At 42.3% G+C, this 17487-nt stretch overlaps 1 protein-coding gene across 1 annotated transcript in view; it reads right to left on the bottom strand.

Annotated features, from left to right (window-relative positions):
- Positions 1 to 17487, bottom strand: part of ryr2b (ryanodine receptor 2b (cardiac)) — a gene marked incomplete at both ends in the record, with an annotated part of 144061 nt that overhangs the window by 34183 nt on the left and 92391 nt on the right. Inside the window, 15 exons of the mRNA XM_080740696.1 lie at positions 2707 to 2795; positions 3655 to 3735; positions 4093 to 4166; positions 4411 to 4487; positions 6800 to 6879; positions 8884 to 8983; positions 9124 to 9171; positions 9820 to 9871; positions 10238 to 10368; positions 11308 to 11404; positions 12896 to 13008; positions 13696 to 13827; positions 14878 to 15042; positions 15883 to 15984; positions 16912 to 16999. Of these exons, the coding sequence (XP_080596822.1) occupies positions 2707 to 2795; positions 3655 to 3735; positions 4093 to 4166; positions 4411 to 4487; positions 6800 to 6879; positions 8884 to 8983; positions 9124 to 9171; positions 9820 to 9871; positions 10238 to 10368; positions 11308 to 11404; positions 12896 to 13008; positions 13696 to 13827; positions 14878 to 15042; positions 15883 to 15984; positions 16912 to 16999 (1429 nt within the window). The remainder of the gene's footprint in view (positions 1 to 2706; positions 2796 to 3654; positions 3736 to 4092; positions 4167 to 4410; positions 4488 to 6799; positions 6880 to 8883; positions 8984 to 9123; positions 9172 to 9819; positions 9872 to 10237; positions 10369 to 11307; positions 11405 to 12895; positions 13009 to 13695; positions 13828 to 14877; positions 15043 to 15882; positions 15985 to 16911; positions 17000 to 17487) is intronic.

The following is a 17487-nucleotide window of genomic DNA, read 5'->3' as shown; positions in this document are numbered from 1 at the left end:
TGCTTGTAGATCGGCTGTTTTCACTAGTTTAAATCATTTTAAAAATGATAAATACAAAACAAACGGTTTTGGACAAGGTTTCCACCCGACAACGACAATATATATTTAGATCCATGAGGCCAAGGACAAATATGTTTTATTGCAGAGATAGTATGGCAATGACTTGAACCCTTCAGTCAACCTTCAGCATCCGAGCTGGTTCAGGCAGATAGACTCAAGAGGTTTATATTGCGCAGCACTATGAGGGCATTGTGTGTGACATGTCAAGCAGCTGTCCAAATTAACAGTCTATTTAAGCCTACCTCATTCATTGTACTTGCTCTTGCCGTCAGGCAGACAGTGCTCCCACCACCCCCCCAGCAGCACCAGTATACAGGCTATGCTGTCCCTAAGGGTTCTGTGGTCCCTGTTATAGATGCACAGTGTATCTACCTGCTCTTAAATGGTCTTCTAAATGGTAAATGGTGCATTTATATAGCACCTTTACCCAAGGTGCTTTACAGAGATTGTGCATTACATTCACCCGCGTACAGTCATACACCGATGGCGGAGGAAACCTGCATGCAAGGCACCACCCGGCCTATCAGGAGAAATTATGGATTCAGCGTCTTGCTCAAGGACACTTCCACAGTAACTCTGGGGGAGTCAAACTGGGATCCTTCCGGTTGCCAAACGTTCACTCTACCCCTGAGCCACTGCCGCCCCCTTCTAATGTGCTGAACAGGCAGAGCCTGAATGTCAAGAACAGATATTATAAATAAACCGATCTATTCCTGAGTTATCTGACTGAACTAATTGGATACAATGTCAATCTAACCAGGAAAAAGGCTGTCAAAATTACCAGGCAAGTCTGCTGACCTGTATGATTGGGAGTGCTACACAGTGAGGTAACACTAGTTATTACAGCTGCTGCTACCGTATCTGCCTGGCAATCATCTTTGGATTTCAGTTGGAATGCATCCATAGATCTCTTCTTGAGCCACACCTTTAGGGTGAGACTCACATGTACTGTGCTGCTTCACATCGTATTGATCTCATGTGAAATTGAAAAATAATTCGGACAAATTTAGCATAAAACCTCTCTGAGAATCGCCTTGCAACGGCTTCACCCAGTTAGTTAAACACTAGCCCTTACCCGTTCAAAGATATGAGCTCCGAAATGATGTGCAGTGTGTGGGTTATGGGATATGTGCACTGTGCACACAGTATATGAGGGATGGAAAGTAACTTTAACTGGTGCTTGCATGATAATATGTAGGAGCATCAATGTAAGAAATAACCGTTTTGTTTAATGGCTACAGAGATACTGTGTACCGATCTGCATGATTTTTGGACAAAATCTGTAACAGGGCGAGACAACCCCCCCGCCCACCCCGCCTGCACACACACACACACACACACACACACGCACGCACACGCACACGCACACGCACACGCACACGCACACACACACACACACACACACAGAGCTGGTTAAACATGTTGCCTCATGCTAAGAATAGATATGCCTCAAGCTAGATGCAGAATAGATATAGATACACCATAAAAATGCTAATATACAGCATATGATTTGTGAAAGTGACAAACGGGCTTCACAGTTATGTTAGGTGTGTTCATATGCTAATGGTGATGCGATTTCAGATCAATTGCTCCAGCCACTGAGGAGAAACGCTGTGACAGACACTCACTCAGACAGACAGACAGACAGACAGACATTTGGAAAATTATATGTTTGATAGTGTCCTTGTTTGAAGCTCCGTTTCCTTTTCTTTGTGGTAGTTTCCATCATATTCAACCTTAAAGGACCTTGCACAGATTTTGAAAGTGAGGCTTAATTATCTCATGTCTCAATTATCCCCAAATAATACATGTGGAAATATCCTTATGAAACCCGAGAGAGAGAGAGAGAGAGAGAGAGAGAGAGAGAGAGAGAGAGAGAGAGAGAGAGAGAGAGAGACAGACAGACAGGGGAAAAAGACACAACAAGAGTGAATTGACGAGTGTTCAGGTAACGTGTGTTCTCTCCTCTCCACGTTTGACGTCTGTATAAACAGTGACGTTAGGCAGATGAACATCTCTCTCTATTATGTCTGTGTTTTTAATCAAGCTGGGTAGTGTGTATGTCTGTGATCTGTGATAATGTCCTGAGTGAGCAGGGGTTAAGACCAGTTTGCTCGTGAAAATCTCATGGATTCATGTGCGCAAAATGGTACTCCAGTTCAAGGCACACATTATAAAACAACATTCGTCCATATTTCCCTTCCCTCGAGGGATGTGAAGAGGGCATGCACAGTTGACGAGAGAGAGAGAGAGAGAGAGAGAGAGAGAGAGAGAGAGAGAGAGAGAGAGAGAGAGAGAGAGAGAGAGAGATGTTATAACGCATCCCCTCCCCTCCTGTTCTTTCCATTCTGTTGGTCAGAATCGTTCATCAATAATAGTGTTCTACATTCCTACGTTAATGATCTGATTATGAAATATGATATTTGATGTGGAAACGGTGACCCTTATGCTGTTATTTAGTCAAGCTTTCTTGAGCTATTTTATGAATATTATTTTATGTCAAATATCTAAATGTGCGCAGGACTGACAGGTTCATGAGTGCCTAATAATTTACAAATAAACCACAGCATATAACTATGGGAAGGCTTTCAGTGTTATTGCCTCACCTGTACTCTGAGTAGATAGTCCACAGTGTTATTGCCTCACCTGTACTCTGAGTAGATAGTCCACAGTCGAACTGACAATGTTGACCGTTGTGTTGTTCCCCCTTTGTGTCCTCAAATAATTCTGGAAATCTATAGCATATAACATTGAGTAAGTGAAGATTAAAAGAGAGCATTTTACAATATGCAATAGAACCTCACCCATTGCAAAGAGAAAACCAGCGGAATTCACAGCAGACTGAAATAGACTGTTAGGCTGCCATTCACCCGTCTCTTTAATAAAACAATGAGGTGGAAACGACAAGATAATAACCTGTCCTCTTCACTTTCGAGTGACACTCTGAGCTAAGCATCTAGGGTTTAATAGAAGGTTGCATGGCAGTAATTTCAGCTATGTGTGTCTGTCTGTGTAGGTGTGTGTACTGTGTAGGTGTGTGTGTGTGTGTGTGTGTGCGTGCGTGCGTGCGTGCGTGCGTGTGTGTGTGTGTGTGTGTGTGTTAGGGCTGTCACAATTATTACATAATCGTCTAATCGCAATTGTTTGACATAATCGCAATTATTTTGTGATAATCGTAATAATCGTTTACATGTTGAAAAATGTTTATAATATGTTTAAACATTTAAAAAATAGTGGAAATAGCAGATCTACAAGCTCACAACGCGTCGCATCGGCTATTTCCACTATCAATGTTCTTTTTAAAGTGTAAAGTTGCCAAATATGTCCTTAATTTCATTGCATATTTAGGTTATGCGTCATAAATGCCATGTGCAACTTCAAAGTCTACAAGCCAAACAGAAATGTAATTGTCAGCTCCAAATACACAATTAAATCGCTAATCGCAATTATTTGAGTGACAATTAATCGTCATGAAAAATGTCGTAATCGTGACAGCCCTAGTGCGTGTGCGTGTGCGTGCGCGCGTGCGTGCGTGTGTGTGTATGTGTGTGTGTGTGTGTGTGTGTGTGTGTGTGAACTGTGTGGAAAAGTGACCTGAGTTGTGTCCCTCACAGAGCAGCTGTAGGAAACGGAACAGGTCGCGCGTCAGCTCCTCATCGGGCATCACCTTCTCGCCTGGGGGCAGGGGAGTAGGGGGGGGTGGGGGGGGAGAGGAAGAGATAAGGGCAGGTGGGTGAGAGGAATGGAAGCAGAGGGGATGTTTGATGGAATCTATTCCAAATGAAAATGTGAACAGTTTGACTGTGATCTTATAAGCGAGAGACACGGCATACAGACAAAGGGAAGGGAGGGAGTTAGACGGAAGAGCTTGCATAGCATTAAGTGAAAAGGACAGGAGCCGTGGATAATAATACAGCGACCAAGGTGAGAGAATGGATAAGGGCATGTTCATTCACGGCCAAGGATGCTACCGCTGCCTGTGACCATTGTGACACGGCTGTATTGAAACAGATTTTTCATTTCATACTGTACCAGAGCCCTCGTCCGTGGCCATGCCCAATCCTTCTGCTTTGTTCTGCCTCTCAAATGCATTCAGATCCAGCACACTGGGAACCAGAGGACACACACACACGTACGCACACACACACGCACGCACACACGCGCGCGCGCACACACACACACACACACACAAACGCACAGGCACATGAGACATACATGCTTTAGTGCTATGGCCATTTTTCTGTGGTGTATTCTTATCAGTTAGCATGGCTCAGTGACTTCTGTCACCCTCTGTAACAGGTGACAAAACACGTCGGATTATCATCAACCTGCAGCCTTGTGCTCACTCACCTGCAAGACCGCATGAGTCGCGCCATGCTTTGAAAAAAGCCAACATCTCGCCTGTCTTTCAAATAATCCAGCATTTTCTGTCACACATCAAAAACAGGGAAAGATGAATGGATGAGGCAGTGGGTATCAAATGGAGGGGATATTGGCTATTTTTTGCTTTGACATAAGAGGGCTTCTTATGCTAATCAGTAATCACTGTGAGTGTGTCAACAGCATAGCCCTCTCAAGGCAACAGCACTCATAGAAATTAATAGGACTGTTGAATGACAGCTTTTGAATGGAGGAACAGTGCAATGCCCCTCGACATACAGTAAAGCCTGTGCCTGGAAATAGTCTATCTACAAGCTCTGCTATTTTAACTATGTGTGAATCAGGATTCAGGCCTAGAACACTGTAGAGATTACAAATGATTTAGCTGGGATATGAAAAAGAAATGTGTAAAAAAGGGTTAGTTAAAACAACAAGTTAGAACGCATCTCTAAAAGAATATCACTTAACTTATTTACCATGTTACACTGTGACCTGTAACCTAGCAATACTAGACTACTACAGTAGCTGTTAGAAATAACATAACAACAATTTTCACCAAAATGTGCCAACTTAATGGTTTTTCCAGCATTTTAAGCTCCCGGCAGCCATCGTGGACGCCATCTTGAAAATGGTGCCTTTCCGGTAGTTATTTTTTCCTGAACTTTTAGTATGTTGTTATCATACCCAATAGTAACAGAATCCATTGAAAAATCTCTTTTATCAATTATTTGGGGTTTCAACCATGTACTGACAAATCTACTATTGAATTCATTGCAAACAGACCACTAGGGGGCGAGCCCAACTTGTTTGCGATGGTTCTTGAAAACCTTATACCCATACCTAACACCATACCAAAAATCTAAAACGTTGCACCAAGTGCACAAACTTTACCAGTTTCTACCCAGCTATAGGACTTCCAACGTAAAAAAGACAGTAAAAGGACTTATTTGGGATGTTCCTTTTAGGCAGGGTGTTTAACTGTACTTGTACTGTACAACAATTCTATTGTATTGGCTGTACTTGTACTGTCGAATAAATCAAAAAACAGTAATGTCCGAAATGTTGTAATATATTTAATTTGGCATAGTTTTGCTTCATAACAGGAAGAAACCGATAAGTAGTATTTGAGAAATATAGATTTTCAGAAGCAAAGACTAGTTCCACTTCAAGACAAAATCAGGCTGTTTCGTTGCATCTCAGGAGCAGACACATATTTGAATAAAGAAGGCACCGGAGCAACTCGGACAATATGACCCGTTTTCTTTTTGGATCACAGGGTGCAAAGCTTAGGAAAAAAAGGCCAGCGTTTCGATGTCAGATTACATCTTCATCAGGTCATGCTGAGTTCTACTGTCAGGGACGTGCTGGCCATTGGGAAAAGCGGGACAACTCCCGAACGGCCGGTTCATTCCCGGCCGGTCCAGGCTGGCCATTAGGAAAAAATTAAAAATAAAATGTCAGCCTTCGTTCCATTTTGGGGGCTGGGCGGCCAACAAAGTAAATCGTCACTGTCGGGCAGAAACCTTGTATCTCCAAGTTTCAAATGTATACATTTTTTCGCAAAGCAAAGCCCTGCTTCTTCATACAAGGCCGTTGCACAAAAGTAGTGAAAACAGCAGATCTACAAGCACACCTCGCCGAGGCGTTGTGTGCTTGTAGATCGGCTGTTTTCACTAGTTTAAATCATTTTTAAAATGATAAATACAAAACAAACGGTTTTGGACATATAAGGTTTCCACCCGACAACGACGAAATATAAAAAATAAATAAAAATTAGGGCCTCTCCAACTCTTTTTCCCGGGCTGAATCAGGTGCCCAGCACATCCCTGTCTACTCTGCTCGAATTCCCTTGAAGTCTATCCAATCGGGAAACCTATCCAAAAGGGAGGCAAACTTATCTTTTGTCAATCACAGCCTCATGCAATTTATAGCAGGCAGCTAAATCACCTTGCCAATTCAGCGTCACTTAATTACCACAATGTCAGTCTAGCACATCGACCGGGATAAAGATGGAACCTACAAATTATCTGCTCCCCCTTTGTAAATAACTGCTTAGGCAGTGTGCAGTTGGGCATGACAGACATCAGGTAAGTCTGCTGCCTGTTTCTTGATTGGATAGAGGACTTTCGGACTTACCCATGTGTATTTTTGAGAAGGTAATTGCACAGTGATATTTATAGCACAGCCCCTACATTTCTATCGTAGTAAAACAGGTTCAAAATGGAAAATAAAAGTAATTGTGATACAGCAGAAGTCTCTTTGCTAAGACCATATAACCAGAGATCACTAATTAACATCAGCAAAATAACAGTCAGGATAATTGTATCATATGAATTATGAAATAATATTAATACAGTACCTGTTGCACAGTGGCATTCCCACCGTTGAGAATGGCAATACCTAGTTCCAGAGTAGAGGCCATCACAGAGCCCATATCACCTTTAGGGAAGAAACACACCATTATTAAAATCACAAAACAACATGATGTGTCAGAGATAAACATACTACCGGAAAGAGGGGGATCACACTGGCTCTAACCTTGAGGAAGGACACCAGTAAGACTCCCTAATCGGGAGATAAGCGACCGTTGGTCGCTTATCTCCACAAATAGGCCAAAAGTTTGTTTTACCAATTATCAAGACATACGGGCAGTTGACAGTTTGCCATGGTTACTCATTGAAGTTGAATCTCCATATATGGAGATAACCTACGCATCACACTAAGTCTGACCTCACCAGCCCATATTTGGGCATGAGCAACTTATGTCTCCATATATGGAGATATGATGACATCACACAGTCCTCAGCCGATGATGTGGCGTGATGTCATACAATACACAAACGAGCCCTACAGTATAAAGGGGCAATTATTGCCAGGAAAGAAGCATTTCTTCGACTCAGACCTTATCGCCAGGGTTGGCTTATAGCAGCTGTCGGTAGGACCATATATGGATTCTGTTAGTGTGGATCTCCTAACAGGGCATCATCTGGGATACAATCCCTTTTATGCCCATATATGGAGATCCCTAACAGAATCCCTTTCATGCCCATATATGGAGATCCCTAACAGAATCCCTTTTATGCCCATATATGGAGATCCCTAACAGCATCCCTTTTATGCCCATATATGGAGATCACTAACAGCTAACAGAATCCCTTTTATGCCCATATATGGAGATCCCTAACAGAATCCCTTTTAAGCCCATATATGGAGATCCCTAACAGAATCCCTTTTATGCCCATATATGGAGATCCCTAACAGAATCCATTTTATGCCCATATATGGAGATCCCTAACAGAATCCCTTTTATACCCATATATGGAGATCCCTAACAGAATCCCTTGTATGCCCATATATGGAGATCCCTAACAGAATCCCTTTTATGCCCATATATGGAGATCCCTAACAGAATCCCTTTTATGCCCATATATTATGGAGAAATCCCTGCTCTGAGTATCTGACATCAGTGTGATGTCACCTGTTTATGCCCATATATGGAGATCCCTGCTCTGCGTATCTGGTTGCTATGGTAAACAGTTGGTTGCTAGGGTAAAAAAACATGGTTGCTATGGTAAACAGTTGGTTGCTAGGGTAAACAGTTGGTTGCTAGGGTAAAACCATGGTTGCTAAGGTGGTTGCTAACGTACACTAACAGACCAGCAACAACAGACTGTTGCCACAGCAACGTACACAAAGGTTTGTGTACACATGTGGTGTGATGTCATACTGATGCGGAGATATGAGCAGGGCAAAGGTGTGACGTGTGACGTGTGACCGACGGACGGACGGACGGACGGACGGACGGACGGACGGACGGACGGCCGGTGGAGGTTTTCATAGTAAACTGCTCCCTAACGGTCGCAATTAAACTATAGCAGAACTGAAGTGCATGGTTTTGCCTGAAGTTAAATAAAAAAAGCCTCCAGATCGAGAGCTAGAGGTCTCCAATCACACCTACGTGTCCTGCACATTCGAGGACGTATGAGATGAATTGCAGTACTAGAACTAGCTTACTGTAATGAATTAATATATAGACTAATCCTGGATAATAATCTTTGATCTGATTCAATTACAGTAATTCAGCCACAAGCTAAGAGAGTAGTTACCTTATACTACATAGTACAGATGAGCTTGGGTGCCAGACCGTGGCACAAGGGTAAAGTTCCTGTCCACCAATTTATAGATTATTAGGAGTGTCTCCGGCTTGCCTGAGTATCTATACAAGCTGTCAAGCACAATTGGGCATGTTTAAGGGAGGGAAGCAGGGTTGGGAGGACACGCCGCACCAACTCCTACGGACTGGGGCGGCACCTGTCAGAAGGGGTGTTGAATGGTGAGGAGTAGGGTGCAGGTGATGTTATCCCAATGGGTCTCCTCCCTTGTGAGCCAGTAAGGGCAGCAGTGATACAACTACTAGGAAACAGAGCAGGAAACAGGCACTACCTTTGCTGGCACTGATGGTCTGCAGGACCATCTCAGCAGCCCCACGCTCATGGAGCCTGGCCTGCTGGTATAACAACTTCTGTTTCTCCATCTCCTTCTCCTGGGAAGCACAAATGTCAGTCTATGATGTCAGTTACTCTTTTTTAACTTGTCAATTACATTAAATATCTATTTAACCAAAATAACCCGGCAGACAAAACAATGAGCTGAATATTCGAAGGTTAGAGTAGAGGCCCTCACTTCAAAGCTTTTCACCTCCTCCTCTCCATCCTCCTCGCTATGGCAGCTCTGGAGGAAGAGAATAGACGGCCATAACAACAAGCAAGACAAAAGCAGAATGAAACTGAACAAAAAGCAAGCAGAGAGCATACAAATGACTCTGACAATAGGGAGGTTTGATTTATTTGGCACAATTAAAAGACAATATAAAGAGAAAATATATAGTGCAAGGAGGAGGCAGGAAACACAAAAAGGGTTTATATATCTTATATACTTATACGTTGAATACATATACACTCACAATGTGTTGCCACTCGTTATGAGCGTGTATATCGGCTATTTTAGCTTTGTTGATAATATAATGAAGAGGAACATGATGCTAAAAGTTAGCAATCGGTACACTAATTTATGCAATTAGTGTACAAGTGTCTTTGACCATATGACATTTAATTTCCAAATTGCATGGGGAATTCAACTGACATCGCATAAGGGACATAAAAAATTGATTTATACAGAGAACCAAGAGGCACATGGTTTGCATAACGTCCTGGATTGCAAACATTAGCCAGCAGCACATGGGAATGACGGGAATGACATTGACTTTGTCTCCATGCAGTACATTACTGCATAAAGTGATTGGCCGGTCATTCGAGGGCACAAGCAAATCACTTAAAACTACACAGTAAACAAGGTCATTGTCCATGTAGTTTCTCTCACCTTGGCCATAATAGCAGCATAGGACATGTAGAGACTGTCACTTCCAAGTTTACTGTGGACAGGAGAGATAGGCCACATTAGTGCACATCATAAGTGCCACCTAATAAGCAGGGTGAAAATAATGTTCGGAGAAAGTCATTACGTTGAACACAGGGAATACAACAATTAATTGCCCTCCAAGGTGAGTCTAGAGGGGAGGGTGAGGTAGCATTACATGTCTCATACAAAGGCAATGGACTCATGTCAGACAAAGAGTCACTAGTTGTCACAACTTAATATTGACTTTGCTGGAGATTGATTTGGAGCTGTAATAAAAGTGAGATGGGGGTTTTACTGCATGTGAAAACTAATAATGGACAAATACACAAGCACGCACGCACGCACGCACACACACACACTCACACACACACACACACACCTCCCTTCCATCAGAGCGCTCCTGCTGAAGAGTGTAATGAGTTGTAGGAGGGGATCAATAGGCATTGTGGCTCCTTCCGCCCCCTTCTCCTCCTCTCCTGCACCTCCACGTTGCTCCGCCACTCCCGCCATCTGCAGCACAAACACAAAGTGAAGCCCCTCATGTGTGCTCTCTATTAATGAGTCTATTGGCCATCCACAGCCGACCATGGCTAACCTTATCACATTGGGTACACAGGCACGTGCACACAACTGCATGGCAATCTTATCCAGTTCAATTAGCAAATGTTTAAGCCACTGTAGATGTCTCTTTCCCATTTTGTTTTGGATGATAGATATTTGTATTGACAAAAATGCTTATATTGTACATGAACATAATATATTTGAATTGTCAAAAGAATAAGCAACAAAAGTACTGTATGTGTCTGTCTGTCTGTCTGTCTGTCTGTGTGCGTGCGTGCGTGCGTGCGTGCGTGTGTGTGTTGAGACCAGAAGGAGCAAAAGGATGGACAAAAGTAGCCTTCCATTCATTGTTATTGCAGAAAGACCCAATCTGCTTTCTTGTTTTTCCTGCTTCAGGAGGAAAATAGGCATCTTCACAATTTTAGATTAAACTGTCCACAGCCAGACCAATACACAGACTATTATACACAAAGTCACCCTCACACTCACACACAACTTCATTACCAACTTTAAAGAGTTTAAAGTTCTCTCCATCTCAGTACTGAGACAGGCTATGGGATTCCAATTTCAAACCCTTCTTTGTATCATGCCTGAAGTACCGGTACATCAAAATATGCTGACAATCCAGAATGGCCTCGCACTAAAGCAAAACGCCTAAAAACAAAAAAAGCATTATCCAAATCCATCCACGTTTTCTGACTTATACTCTACTGCTGTGTGAGCGAATCATTAAACCAAGCAGGCGATAATCTCTTTTTAATGCTTGAGTAAACAAAACACTTAGTGATTATGATGTGTTATTTTAGTTTGCTGTTATCGCTGTTGGGAGTCCACTATCGCAGAGTGACAGCAGATCACACACTGTATGACATGTCCTTTGACACTTACGGATAAATCATCCACAAGCTTTTCCTCAAAGCTGTGATCTTCTACTGACATCCAGGACTTATCATAGCCCTGCAGGAACAGGTTGACAGCTCTATGCCTGGGAAGAGGACAGAGAGAGAGATTTAGGAAAGTGAAGATGGCGCTGGAATAAAGAGCTAAAGCAAAGGGAAATCAATACAGCCCCTGGAGGATTTATGATTATATCATTACCATTAATCCACCATGGTCTCCTATTCCATATAATCTGTGGGGCTCATTAAAGTCACCAGATACCAACAACAGCACAAGGATATCCACAAGTTATGTCACACCAAATCTGAGATAATAGTCTTCCATCGCACACTATTGGCCTTTCATATGTTAATAACTTTGCCATCGGACTGCCTTGACAGGACTATGATTGATAGCCTAATTAGGGTTTACATTAGCTCCTAATTACCGTATAAGACCCCTACACAATGCCGAGGTCTCATTCACATTCCCAGACGAATAGTATTGACTCTCTTTGAAGTCTTGACGCGCTGTTGAGGGCTTCTGTGCCAAGGTTCATTATATTCACTGTTCCATCACATACATAATGAGACCGTCAAAAGAAATTGCCATTTTTTTTGGTTGGCGAGAGTAACGCAATGTATCACTTAAATGCTGTACTGTACATCACTGCTGCAATATAAAGTACATTATGGTGTTTTACAAAAATGTATTGTATTTGTTAATGTCGGGGCGTGGTTATGGCGCTGAGCTGAGCACATGTAGTTCTCGTGAGCTCCCGACGAAAGTGGCTTAAACTCCTGTAAAATATCTTTTTACAAGTATTTGTTAATGTCCTTAGATTAATGTGTTTAGCTTGAAATAGCACTGATAATTCTCTCAAGAGTTTTTCTCCCTGCATTTTTCAACTGTAATGATAAATAACATATTCTGGCTAGTGGCTACTCTGGGCGCTGTTGTTGGAATTTTCAATGAAGGCACTTTTTTTCTTTCTTAGATCTTTCTTAGTTTCATCACTAAACAAACAAACATCACAGTTTGCTGGTGATTTGAAAATAGCTTCCTTTGCTTGCCTTGTGACAATTAGCATACTAAAGCTGTGGTCTCTGCATGGCAAAAATGGCTCTACAGTCAGTGTACAGTTGTCAAGGTGGACTTCGTATGTTTGGTGTGACCCATGTATGTTCTATCTGTGCAGGTTTTGTTCATGACCCATGCATGTTCTTGTAGCTGTGCAGGTTGAATTCATGGCACACGTTGCACCTGGGCAGGTGGTATTCATGAAACATGCATATTGTTGAACCTATGGAGGTTGCATTCATGACACATGCCTATTGTTGTACCTGCAGTATGGAGGTTGTATTCATAACACACAGTGCTGTGTTCTACCTGTCACGTGGGTATACAGAGTATGCTGTGAAGACATTTTGTTTGAAAAAGCGTATGCCCTCGTGAACCTTTCAAAGTAGTGTATCTGATAGGCATTATGCACTGGCGTATGCGCTGGCCACCTGAATAGCTTGCAGATCATAGATTATAGTATGCCCTTAAAAAAAGTCTAGAACACACCACTGATAACACATGCTTATTGTTGTACCTGGGCAGGTTGTAGAGGGGAGCCATCCGGAGGCAGGCCACCACTGCTCTCTTCCTCTGTTTGGATAAGACCTTATGCCACGCAGCTTTTCTACTTCTCTGTGGGTGCTCCACCTGCGCAGCAAAACCCTGTGTTAATTTGACTCTAAGTGCTTAAATGAAAGCAAATTGACACTTTCATTTGGTTTCCATTTGGTTTCAATTAACCTGGTGTTCGTTCACAACAGGCCGTTTGGTTTCCGCCTAAAGCGCGGAAACCACTAGAAGAAGCGGCGTCGCTTTGATTTGGTTCCCTCCGTTTGTTTCCCCAATCTCTATTAAAATGCTCGAGTAGCCTAGTGTAGTCTTTCCAGTCGCTACGAGTTGGACTAAAAGATGCATATATACCAAACAATTTTTTCAAAAGCAAAACTACTCCGCATCAAGGACTTTATTAGGTAGGCCCTAAAAGTATGTCCTTGAGCGCAGGGGAATTATTTTGGGTTAAAACTGATTCCGGTGGATAGTTCCGGCCAAATTGTAGTCCTTTGAGTACTACAACATGACGTTTTGTGGTTTCCGCTCCAGACCGGTTACAAGCCCGAAAAGTGAAGTGATCCCAGACTAGGTTTCAATTGACTTGAACACAAGGAAAACAGGTAGAAAAAGCGTAGCAATATATTAGAAATTTAAATGGAACTGTTCTCTTAGTTGCAAAGAGCACTGCTTTTATTTGTTCTTAACCATGACCCTTGACCCACGTATGGATGGCCATCTAATCAGATCAGTGAATTGTAAATCAAAAGCTGTTTGTGTTCCTACCTGTTCTAGGTGATAGAGGACTCGAGCAATGTCCAGGATCCTGGCCACAGTGCTCTGGGGGTCCGACACAGCCCCTGGATGATGTGGGAGTTCAGTATAGAGAACCTCCTGCCACCAGCACCCTGCAGCCCCCTGATAGATGACAAACAATGTGTGCATTTCCTTATTTGGATCAGCTCTCACCTAATACATGAACATTTACATGGTCCAAAAAAAAAGATACACTAATATTTGGCTTCAAAGGGGAGGTTCTTTGTCCATGATGAAGCACAACGTTTGTGATGAGCGAGCTTTGAAGACCATGTACAGTAATTGAGGTGTATTTGTGTATTTGACATTTCTAGCCTCTCATGGCACCTGAGTCACTTATCACTGTGAGATTATTGGAAGACACTTCTCTGGATGCTGAGAGTGACAAGAGTACACATATTTTAAATCTATTTCGCGAACGTTTTGCCTCCCACAATTTACAGTAGATGCACTCCAATTGCATTGCTATGCTTGCCTCAATCTGGCTAGCCATCGTCAAAGAAAAGGGAATGCCCACTCGGGTTGTCCCTCTTCCTTTGAGCTCCAGCTACAAACTCAAGAGAATGTGCTTGTCTTGACACGTGTAGAACAATATGCAAAATGCTTGTATATTGAAAGGGAGATGGCAGAATGTAATGGAACATGAATTAATTTTGCTTTGCTTTCATCTACTTGTATTATCGATTACACGTGATGCTGTCCTGTCATGTAGAATATAATGATTTTCTATCAACAATGACCTACACCTGTGACAGGCCATAACCCAGGTCCAACGCAGTTGGAAACACATTTTTAACACAACACATACACACCACCTCTCCTTGCACTTACTCATCAGCAGAGGTGCATATTACGGAGTTTAGACCATTTGCCATACATTACCGTGCATGTACCTTGCTCTGAAGATGTAAGAGGCCATTGTAGACATGCTCGCGGATATCCTCTTCAGTGTCCTTCTGTGAAAAGCAATCCACAGCCATTAGGAAATCTATGCGACGGAAACATCACAAAATGCCTGCTCTCCATCCCGGCCGTGTCATTCACCCAAGGACTTCAAAGCAATCATCAATCACCATCATTTCGGTCATTCAAATGGCAGGGGTTTGGGGGGGGGGGGGTTGCACCACCAGGCCATCACATTTCCTCCAGTACCTGAGAGAAGTGGCTCTTGGCCAGCGCGATGAGGCTTTGGTCCCTGGGAGAACAAGCACTGAGCCCCACGGGGAGCAGCCTCTTCACGGCTGCCACGATCAGAGACGTGTGTGTGCTGTAGCGGTCCCCCTTCCTCTTCGTCTTCCTCGTCTCATGGCCTGACGCCTGAGTAAGGAAAGGCCACCAATCTGAATAAGCATATCGTCGCTGTCGCGCAGAAACCTTGTATCTCCAAGTTACAGATTTGTAAGTTTTTTCGTTAAATTAAAGCCCTACTTCATCATACAAAAGTGTCGCACAAAAGTAGTGAAAATAGCAGATCTACAAGCACGAGTGTACTTGTAGATAAGCTATTTTCACAATTTGATATGGTTTTCAAAATAACAAAAAAGGGTAAGGTTTATTTGGACACCCAAGGTTTCCACCCGACAACGACGATATACACAGTCAAATCTAGAGGGTTCATTTAGCTCTAAGAGTACAAATGGACCCTTCCATTTGTACAGAGTCAGAGCTACAAAAGGTTAAATTAACAGTGAGGACTTGACTGTGTATATGCTCTAAAAGAGATGTGTGGACTGGAGGGAGGGGGATAGTAACTTCAATGTGATTACATTACCTGCTATAATAAATGATCCAGGCTTTTTCCTACAGTGGTTTGCAGTGAATTGTTTGTAGCCATATCAGAATTCTCTATCTATATTTAAACACAAAATCCTATACAGTACTTAGTTGACCTCAGACCCCAAGGGCTCTCTACCAGGTCTGCTAGTATTTCCTTCTACACCAAATCTCTTTTACCCAGAATAAGGATGCTAGGGTTCAAGTAGTTTTATAGATTGGCCTACTAGTTTAAGAGCTGGCGCTTCATTACATGGCATTATGGAGAGACAAAGGAAACATAGAGGTAGGAGAAGGACGTGGGAGTCACTGCCGTGATGTTTTGATAATAGACCTACAGTATACGCTATATTAAAGTGCACAAATTGGCTGTTAAATTTATACATTGCTAACCTTGGACAGTTTGTTGTTGTTGTTGTTGAGCAGGAAAGACAAGTTGTTGATTTCATTCTGGACCACATAGTTCTGCTCCTCCCACTTGAAATTCTGTTAAATATAAATAAGTAAACATTATATAACATTATACAGTTATTTCACGGCCAATCGGCCATACGTACAGCACTACTGTACCTAGATAGCACTGCACATACAAGTCAACTACAGTATATAACTAGTAAGACGCCTCAGGGCGTCAAGCGAGAACGCGCCATGTCTTGGCCATCTGGCCAGTGATGTATATCAGACCAGCTACCCATATATGGAGACCCCTGGTACCCATATATGGAGAACAATGTACTGTATATGGAGATATGCTTTGAGACCCCAAACATGCTTACTCGGTTATTCGTTATGTGAAAGTCCTATGACGTCTATGACATCTGACATCATACATACAATCCCTTTTATGCCCATACATGGAGATCCCTGTCTGTAGAACCACCCACACAGATATGGGCTGTCTTGGCCATATGGATTCTGTTAGTGTGGTATGTGGCCGATTTGGCCTCTATATATGGGCATTCCCATAATAAGTCCTGTTAGATATGGTCTTAATATTGATGACATCAGAGAACTCCATATATGGTCATAAAAGGGATTCCGTTAGTGTGGTTCCCCTGACATCACAGTGATGTCAGAGCATAAAATGGAAGATTTATGCATAATGAGTACTTTAACTTTTTGTCAATACTGTTACTCAAGTAAATTCTGAACAGCAGACTTGTACTTGTACAGAGTATTTCTTCATTGTATTATTGACATTTTTACTTTACCAATAAAAAATGTGAGTACTTGTTAGTAGTGAGCGCTACACATTTGTGCATGATACATAGCTCTAATGCCTGCCTAGTAAATCGGTCCCTCCCATTATGTACATAACATAGAAACATTGCATACTTTGCACTGAACATATTCACAGTGGTAGTGTGGTGACGGAAAAAAATAAAAAATAAATGTACTAATTGTCACCCTCACATGAGACTTGGCCCAGAATATGAAAATCTCAGCCACCATGCTGAACAACTGCTCAGCTTCAGGGTTGGGCTCCTTTAACCATCTGGCTCTGAAACCAGACAGCCACAAACATGTCATGTCTTGTTAACATCATTTGCCCAAAAGATAAGCATGATACCTGGAAAGATGGAAGAAATTTCAAGTCTCTTCCATTCAAAGCTGCAATAGTAAGGGGAACATAAGAAAATCTGCAAAGTAAATCGTTACCAAGACATTTCTTCACCAATGTGTCTCTAAAGGTGTCTAATAACATGTACTAAAAGGTTGAAATTCAACTCCCGGGGGAAACCTCATAAAAAAATGATTTGTGTTTGTGTCCCATTAACTTTACTATACAGGAAAAAAATACAAAAAATAAATATGCTTTAAGTAGCATGTGAGGGGTCAAACTAGGGGTTTTTCATGATGCTGAATCCATTGCACGAAAAACATTCCGTGGGCTACAAATGACCCCTACAAAACGGTGAAAAGTTATGATTCATCACTAAACCATCGTTATGTGGGTCCGTTTTTTAGCCCAAGGAATGTTTTTCATGC

Source organism: Nannobrachium achirus, assembly GCF_963921795.1.
Source record: "Nannobrachium achirus genome assembly, chromosome: 13".
Taxonomy (NCBI): Eukaryota; Metazoa; Chordata; class Actinopteri; order Myctophiformes; family Myctophidae; genus Nannobrachium; species Nannobrachium achirus.
This window is presented reverse-complemented; position numbering and strand designations above follow the sequence as displayed.